Genomic DNA, 8,691 nt, shown 5'->3' with positions numbered 1-8,691 from the left:
AAAGCTTTTTTTTCCTTTTTGCTCATTTTCATCCCAAACCCTCTGGAGGCTGAGAGTGAACAGCCCCTGCCCTGGACAGCCAGAGGCAAGCGGCTCTTGGGTTTTCTTTCTTTTTTTTTTGGCGTTAGCTGTGATCGGAGCGCTCTGTACGGCTGGGTTTTATTAGGGTTTTGGCGAGATGAGGCGCTGCCGCGGGGCGGGGGGGAGGAAGGGGGTGGCTAAGGCGAAGAGTTATTGGAGGTCGAGGTCGGAGGGGCTGACAAACCCGCCGGGGGAGCTGCCGGAGGGGCGCTGCCTGCTCCGCTGGTGCTGCGGCTGGTGCTGGTGTTGCCTTTGTTGTAGGTGGAGGGAGGCAGCGAGGAGGACGAAGGGCCGGGGGGCTGAGCGAACAGCACACCTGGGGAGAGAGGATAAAGTAGAGGGGTGGTCGGGAAGCCTGGACCCCCCCAGCAGCGAGGAGGAGACATCTCTCCCGGAGGCCCTTGTCTGCTGGAGCTGCCTCGGGTTGTTCTCCCCTTAGGGAACTGCTAGGCTGCTCCAGAGCCTGCATGAACTGCAGCAAAGCAAGTGTTTGGTGCAGGAGGCCTGGGTCCCATCCCCTGCTCTGCCCTGTGCCTCAGTTCCTCCTTCTGGCCCACAGGGAGGTGCGCTGGGGAAGGACTCTGTGCCCAGGCTCTTGACACCACTCTTGCTCCAGCTGCGGCAGCCTGTGACCCCCCAGGGCAGCCACCTCAGGGCACCGCCCGGAGAGGAGTCCTTGCTGCCCGGGTCCCCAGATCAAAAGGGCTGGGGAAGGCTGGAGTCCGGGCAGATGCCGAGCCCAGAACCTGCTCCGATCCACACAATGCACGCGGCCGCCCCAGCCGTAGGACAGTGGCGTTGTGTCCCCGAGGGCAGGTCACCCAAGGCACCCCCACCTCTGGGTGCCTTGTAGCATCGGGCTTTGGGGCAGGAAGTGGCTGCAGAGCCGCGGGCCCCGCACTCACACAGGCCCCCTTACCTGTGTAGACGATGCCGTTGATCTCCACCGACATGCTGATGCTGTTGGTGCCGTTGCTGCCCAGGTTCAGGCTGGAATCCTGCCGGTTTTCTGCTACGGGACACATCAGGGGATGAAGAGGGTGAAGAACAAGTCACCTGGGCCCATTATGCCAACCACCCCTTTCTCCGCTCTGCTCACTGGGCCGGATGATACGGCCCCCAGACACTTACGGACACGGGGCTTTAAGAGCCTGCTCAGCTGTACGGGGCAGGCGGCACTGAGGCGAAGGAGACCGATCTCATTGAATTGGGTAGGTTTGGAGCAGGGGGTGATGGAGAAAGAGCCCTGGCATGGGCTGAACAGGCCCCAGGCAGCTCCCAATGTGACCCCCTGCCCTGCATGATGCTCCACCCTCTGCTTGGGAGGATTAGGCCCCCAGGGCTGATGTGCTTGGGCCGCCAGCAGAGACGCGGGTATCACCGATTTAGAGGCCTGGGTTCAGCTCCCCATGCAGACGTACAGCGTTAGCTCGGGTGCCCCCAACCCCTTGTGCCGCCCGCGCCGGACCCACCTGGCGAGCGGGTGCCCTGGCTGTTGATGCGGATGCTCATGGGCAGCTGAGCCGTCATGGCCAGGAGGTTCTGCTGCAGGGCGCGCTGCATCAGTCGCTGCTGTTCGTCTGTCACCAGCGCCATCTTCTTCTCGGGGGGCTCCCCGGACTCCAGCTTCTCTCGCAGCTGCTCCAGGGCGGCAGCTTGAGCGGCCACGGCGGCCTGAGCCGCGGCGGCCTGCACGGCCGCGGCCTGCGCTGCTACCACGGGGTGACCGGCCAGGGAGACAGGGAGGCGGCTGGGCACGGAGATGGGGATGGGGGTGTCCTCCTCTGCAATGGGGACAGAGCATGAGAGCCCGGTGAGGGCTGCTCCAGGCTGCAGCATGTGCCAAGTGTTGCCAAGTCTCTGCAACCTCGTGTCCTAAACTTCTACACCCCAGGCATGGGACTGGGGTCTAGCACTCGCACTTTGGGGGGTGGGCTGGGCATCAGCCTGGATCCCACACTCAGCTCCAGGAGGTGGGGAGTGAGATCTGAAGATGCAGATTCCCACCCTGATCTCAACCTGCTCCCAGGTGCTTTGCTGCACAGCATGAGACAAGCCCCTCTGCCTCAGTTTCTCCAACTCCAGAACCTTCCCCTTTTGCCAACCCCTGGGTCCTAAATCACTTTGAGATGCTGACATAAAGGGAGGCTGCATAAAGAGTTGGGCATCCAGTGCATTGAGGCGTGGATGCTGGGACACCTGGGTCCTAGGTTAGCCCAAGCTGGGGTGGGGTTGTGTGGTACAGTGGTTAGAGCAAGAAGGGCCTGCAGGAGGCACAGCCCTTGGGTTTCATTTCCAGCCAGGCTGTGAGCGCAGCACGGCACAGCTCTGTGGAGCACCTGCCTGACAAGCCCCAGGAAAGGCAACGTGAAGCCCATCCCTTGGAGATGTCGGGGGCATTCGCAGGGCCTGCCTGGCTGCTGCAGACACTGCCCAGGCCTGGGGAAAGACCGGGAGCACCGTTACCTTTCTTGATCTTCTGCACCGGGGTGATGGGGCTGCCGTTGGTGGCGCTGGCCAGCCCCAGGGCAGGCACTGACAGCTTGGGGGAGGACAGCATGCTGTGGGTGCCGCTGGGCGAGTAGGTGAAGAGGGAGCCACCAAAGCTCTGCCGCCGGCCCTCTCGCCGGTTGCTGTCGATGGCGGCCTGCAGCTCATTGGGGTTGCTCAGCCCCCGCTTCTCACATTCGTAGGGGTACAGGTACTTCATGTATCTGCAGGGGAAGCACCCGTCAGAGCTCCCGGGGCAGCCCCAACTGCACCCCGGCCCCAGCCCCGGCTCCACCAGGCCAGGCGGCAGTGTGCGAGTTGGAGTGCTTGGAGTGAAGGGGGTGGGTTCCTGGTAGCACTTGCTGGGGGGAGTGGGAAGCTGGGGGTCCCTGCTTGGGCTGGGACTTAGGGGAGGGTTACACTGAGTGCCAGCTCTCTCACACACACACACACACACACACACACACAGAGGCATGCACACACACTGATGCACACATACATACATAGACACACACACATGCAGACAAACACTTATGCAATCACAGACACATGCAGACAGACACATACACAAAAGACACACACACAAGACACAGACAGATACACAGACACATACACAGACACATGCAAAGACTCACATATACACAGATGCATGTAAACACAGATACACAGACACATACACAAATACAGACACTCATACATGCACACACACAGACATACACCTAACACACAAGACACACATAGATAGAGATGCCCACACAGAGAGACACACACATATATGCAGACATAGGCACATTCATACATGCACATACAGCTACACATGTAGACACAGAGATGTATGCAAACACAGATACACACAGACACATATGCAAAGACACAGACACACTCATACATGCACACACACACCTACACACACATAGAGACACATGCAGACACAGATACACACACAGACAAATACACGCACATATGCAAAGAAGACATGCAGACACACCCCCGCACATACATGGACACACACACACAAACACCTATGCAAACACAAGACACATGCAGACACAGACAGATACACACACACATGCAAAGATGACACACATGCAGACACACGCACCTCCCTGCCTACCCGGGGCTCTGTGCCCAGGGTTCATTCCCCCATGCCAGGAGGTGAGGCCAGGGCCGGGAGGGGCAGTGGTGCACGGGGCTGGAAGGAAGTGGAGATCTGAGGAAGCCCAACCTCTTCATGTTCCCCTGCCCCAGCTCAGGTCCCACAGCCACATGCAGGGCACGCTGCGGACATGCATTTGTTGGCCACAACCACGTTCTCCCCAGACAGGACTCCTTCCTCATTCCTGCCCTGCTGCAACACAGCAAACACACAGCCCCTCTCTTTTCCTCCAAGCTGGAGCAGAGTACCAGACCAAGAGAGGAAGCTGAATGCCTTGGAAGGGAGGCAGCCACCCAACACCCAGGGGATTGGGGATCTTTCTCCCACCATGCTGGGGTGGATACTGGCCTGCAGCCGATCAGCTGGGTGAGATGGGTGTGGGGGGGCAACACTCACTGGGTCCGCAGCGTGAAGGCAGCACTAGTGATGGACGTGGGCAGGTTGAGCCCCTTGGTGATCTCCCGCCACAGCTTCTTGTTGATCACTTCCACGAGGCCGCCCTTCTCGGTCACCAGCATGTAGAGCATGTACAGGTCCAGCACCTGCTTGGCCATGATGGGGATCCGGTTCACGGGGGTCCCTGCAGGATGGAAAAGGGGAACACAGATGAGCTGGAGAGAGCTGGGCTGCGGACAGCTGGGGTCAACACCCGTCCTGGGCACAGGACCTCAGGCAAGACTTCCCTGCTTTGTGCCTTGGTTTCCGCCCCGAGGCAAGGCCCTGCCCATACACCCACAATGGGGCCTCGATCTTTGTCGTGGTTCCCAGGAACCCACTGGGAGTCGGAGCAGGGGACCTGCCGGCGAACGACCACTTCTGAGCCGCCCCGGGCAGGAAGGCCCCTCGAATGCCAGGGGCCGGAAGGCAGGAACCGAGCTGCCTTCCCCGAGCACGCAGGGAATGCAATGAGGGGGCACATGCATGGGGCTGTTCAAAGATTTCCATTCACAGCTCTGCTCCCCTGCTGCTCGGGCGGGCGGGAGCTGGAGCGGGGAGCACGGGACGAGGTTTGGATACAGAACCAGCCGCCTGCTCTGTGGCACAGTCATAGTCGGGGCGGATCCCTGGGAGGCTCCAGGCAGCCAGGGGGGGACCAGACGGCCCCTGGGAACGCAGCGGGGTGGAGGCCGACCCATCCACCCAGTATCGGCTCCTCTGGCATCTTCGCTTCCAGCATCAGACGCACCCCCCAGCTCCTACCCCTGGGCTTCACCCTCCATGGCAGTCACTCTCCTGCCTGGCTGATGGCATTTTGGAGGGAGGGACGGGTGCTCGTTAGCCCAGGTCCTACCCCTGAAAGCCGCGGGCAGCTGTAAGCATGGCCCATGGAGGGGCTTTTACCAGGAAGAGGCAGAGGAAGAGATGGTCTCCCATATCTGCTTTAGCCATGTTCCCCCACCCCGCACCTGCCCCAATCTGCGCCAGGCCCTGCTCCTCCGGAGGGATAAGATTTACCCCAGCCCGCTGGGCAATCAGGGGCTAAAGAGGGGCATTTATGATCCATTGCACTCTGTGCCGGGGAGCCAGACCACATGCCACTAAAGCTGGCAGGCATCTGGGGTCTCAGAGGCCTCGGTGCCAAGCGAGATCAAACCAGGCAGGTTGCCTGCCCCGATGGCGTTGGACCTGCCCCCAAAGGAGAAGACATGGGGGCGATGCGCATGACTAGCGAGCTCCGAATCACCTGGGCAAGCAACATGGGGATGCGCAGCGAGCAGGCGTGCAACCAGCCGCCCCGATCCGGGTGTGCACGTGGAGGCTGGATCCCCCGTGCGGGGAGCAGGCAGCTGGGTAGCGAGGCCCCGCCGGGACCATCTTATCACAGAGCTGGGGCGGGGGCGGATGGGAAGGGAGGGGGAGAGGATGTTTATGCAAGGAGGCAGAGAGCCCATCTGCGATCTGCTCTGGGCTGGGTTATAATCCCTCCATTCATCACTCGCAGCACTTCATGCTTATGCCCCTGACTCAAGGGCCAGACAGGAGAGCTGGGGAGCTGGAGGGGGGCCTGGGTTGGTTTACTGTGGAGGGGAAAAGGGCAAAGCGGAAGTCCACTCGGGCCATTACACAAGGGGTGGGGGTGGGCAGGGGATGGCGGAAGCAGAGGAGGGTTTCCCCTCCCTCCTGCTCCTTCCGGCATTGATTTATTGCCTTCTTCAAACCCAGGAACCAAAGCTCCCCCCACCATTGTGAGGCTGCTAATTGCAGCTCCCACCCAGAGGAAGGGAAGGGGCTGGGGGCGCTGCCGAAGGGGGCTGTCCTCGTTAAAACCTTTCTTGGCTGAGGGCAGCGGCAGCAGCAGGAGCACTGCGTGTTATGGGAGCACCAGGGCGGAAAGGGATTGGGGCCCCATTGCATCAGGGGCCGGCCCCCAGGGCAGAGGAGGAGAAGGAAGGCTTCGCTTGGCCTCTCTCCAGCAGGGAGAGGTCGAGGGTCTTGCCCAAGGTCACTCCGCAAAGCGGTGCCAGGGAGGAGAACTGGCTGAGGGTCTTCCCCAGCCCCAGGCAGACCCTGGCGTATCGGCACTGCCAGCCTTACCCGACTTCCCTGGGAAGCATGGCCTTCAATTGAGGCAAATATCCTCCCACTGGAAACAGAGGCAGTGCCTGGCCCCTTCCTGCCCCCCACCGCTCAACTGCAAGAAGCAAGAGCTGGAGGGCTTGAAGCCTGCCAGCATAAATCCCCCTCCTGCCCCAAGCTTCGGGCCTGCGCCGGGCATCGGCTGCCACCCCGCACCATGGGCAGCTCTAGCCCTGTCCCCTCAAGCGTCCTCTTCCACCACGTGCCACTTTGGGCCCACACCAAGGATGCAATGGGGGTCCTTGGGCCCCTGCCCCTGGAGCTGGCGGGGACCCTCCCCCAGACCCCGTGCCCGGGCAGTGCAGGATCCATTCGGCAGGGGCAGTAGGCGACGTCTCTGCTCGCCGAGGGGAGTCACCGGCTCGCGGGGCTGAGTCACACGCCCTGGTGACCACATGCTCATGACTGGCCCTGGCACGGCCGGCTGGGAACAGGCCTCCCTTTATCTGCAGAAAAAATTCCTGCTGGGCTTTCTCCTCCCACCTTGTGGGGGGCGGGGGCTGCCTGCTTTGTCTTGTACTGCTCACCTCCTCGCTGACCCCCACCCTGTACTGGGCACACACCCGCTTGCACTTCTCTGCACGCTCCCAGCACCAAGAGCAATTTTGCATTTGTGCCTGTGGAAGCTTACCTCCAAAGCCCCCCACCCCATGCCCCCAACCAGATCCTGGCTCCAAGGAAAACCTGGACTTCCTATCCCCAAGGCTCTCCCCTCATGCACTGCTGGATGTTTTAGCGTGGAGGGCACAAGGTTGGATTGGCCTTCAAGGGGGTTTTTGCTGCAGCACAGATGAGGCTCAGGGGTCCTATGTCCTCCCAGCTGCACCCCACTTGCTTTCCTCCACCATAGAAGTTTCTGTGGCTCAGATCCCTAGTTGGTAGGAATCCACGAGGTCCTTGGGGTGATCCTGGCTGCAGGCCCGAGTCCTCAGAGCCACGCTTCTCGACCAGGGTGCCACAGGGCCCCACGAGATCCTAGCCTCAATATTAGCACAGTCAGGTGTGCAAGCGCTTACATACGATTCCCTAGATACACCGAGAGACTGCCAACAGGAACCCGTACGGCAAAACCGTCCTACCCTGTCTGAACTGTCTGGACGAGAAGAATTGCTCTAGGAGCTTTCAGTCGTCAAAAAGACGAGTGAAAGCTCAGAGCCGGCATTTTCTGAGTGGGGCTCCGGGGGTCTAGGAAGGTCGAGAGCCACTGCCCTATGGCTTAGAGGGATCTTCTACAGTGCGAGTACCTTGCGCGAGTCCTTTTGTGCAGCTTTCATCCCCAGGCAGAGACGCCAAAGAACTGGATTTGAACCAACAGTCCAGCAATTTAAGGCCAACTATTTTCCCCGCAAAAGACAGCAGTCTAATGGGGCGGTGCTGAGAACCGCCAGCCTCCAGCGCTGGCTTAGCAGGAGGGATCCGGAGAGAAGAAACTCACTGGACATGGAGGGGAAGGAAAGAGAAGCTGACTCCTCTACTCCCATCGTCCCCGCTACGAGCACCGCAGCTGGTGAACAAAGTGAGCAGAAACGGGGCCGAGGTCTTGGCACGGATGGAGCCCTTTCAGCCTAATGCAAGGCAGTGGTGCTCAGCCTCCCACCTGTGGCCTGGATCCGCAGCGGTGGCAATTCAGGCCGCCACTGCTCCCCCGGGGTCAAATTTCTAGACCCATGGAGAGCCCCGTGGGCTGGATGACACGATCTGGCTTGCCTGTGTACAGCGTGGCTCTGTGGACTAATTCAGCATGCAGGGTGCACTCACCCCACGCTGGATCCGGCCCCACGGACAGATCCTGCCTACGGGATCCAGCCCACGGAGCAGCCCCGGTCCCCTCATGCAGCCCACAGGGGCGGAGGTGTGAGCGGCACCGATCTACGGGGCTTGCATGGCCACGAAAGCACTCAAAAACACATGCCCTGAACCTGTCGGCACTCTGTTAACAGCCCAGGCATTTTTTTTCCCTACAAGTCGCTAGCCTCAGAGCAGGGCTGGTTAAGAGGACACATCTCTACACGGAGCTCATGTCCGCCTTTGGAAAGCTGGGCCCAAGCTTTTTGGTTCGCTCCAAGCTACCTGGCCAGGGAGACGGGGACTTTCCTACATCTGCAGCGATCGCATCGCGTTATGACAGCGGTGACTCCTGCTTGGAGCATACGAGGTGCTAAGAAGGCCCGCTGGGGGCGAGACTAGATTAGGCCGATGGAGCATTGGGAGGAAGGAGCCTGGGGTTTGTATCCAGGCGCAGGGTGAGGCCGCGTCCAGCCGCTTAGGTGTGAGCAGATGCACAGCGGGGAGGTGGGCAGAGCAGCCGGGGGAACCCGAGTCTGGCTCGATGAGGGATTCTGCTGCTGAGCCTCGCAGAGAGGGTCTATCCGGAGCAAAGAAAGCGG

The 8,691-nt window shown here is 60.6% G+C and overlaps 1 protein-coding gene across 1 annotated transcript; it reads right to left on the bottom strand.

Moving 5' to 3' along the window:
- Positions 1–15: 15 nt before the first annotated feature.
- Positions 16–4,338, bottom strand: LOC109312294 (AT-rich interactive domain-containing protein 3A-like). Its single transcript, XM_019538249.1, has 5 exons — positions 4,124–4,338; positions 2,548–2,795; positions 1,554–1,865; positions 1,001–1,090; positions 16–397 (listed from the first exon to the last, which is right to left on the bottom strand). The coding sequence occupies exons 1-5, from the start codon at positions 4,279–4,281 to the stop codon at positions 219–221; spliced, it is 987 nt and encodes a 328-aa protein (XP_019393794.1). The 5' UTR covers positions 4,282–4,338; the 3' UTR covers positions 16–218.
- Positions 4,339–8,691: the final 4,353 nt, after the last annotated feature.

Source organism: Crocodylus porosus, unplaced genomic scaffold (genome assembly GCF_001723895.1).
Source record: "Crocodylus porosus isolate Cpor-Errol unplaced genomic scaffold, CroPor_comp1, whole genome shotgun sequence".
Taxonomy (NCBI): domain Eukaryota; kingdom Metazoa; phylum Chordata; order Crocodylia; family Crocodylidae; genus Crocodylus; species Crocodylus porosus.
Note: the sequence above shows the minus strand (reverse complement) of the source record. Positions and strands in the feature narration are given on the sequence as shown.

Bases quoted from the DNA above. Each gene is read 5' to 3' on its own strand.
- LOC109312294 (XM_019538249.1), bottom strand. From the start codon at position 4,281: ATGGCCAAGCAGGTGCTGGACCTGTACATGCTCTACATGCTGGTGACC. The intron at 2,796-4,123 runs GTGAGTGTTGCC...CTTCCCCTGCAG, and splicing joins GCCTTCACGCTGCGGACCCA to ATACATGAAGTACCTGTACC. The intron at 398-1,000 runs GTAAGGGGGCCT...CTCTCTCCCCAG, and splicing joins CAACGGCATCGTCTACACAG to GTGTGCTGTTCGCTCAGCCC.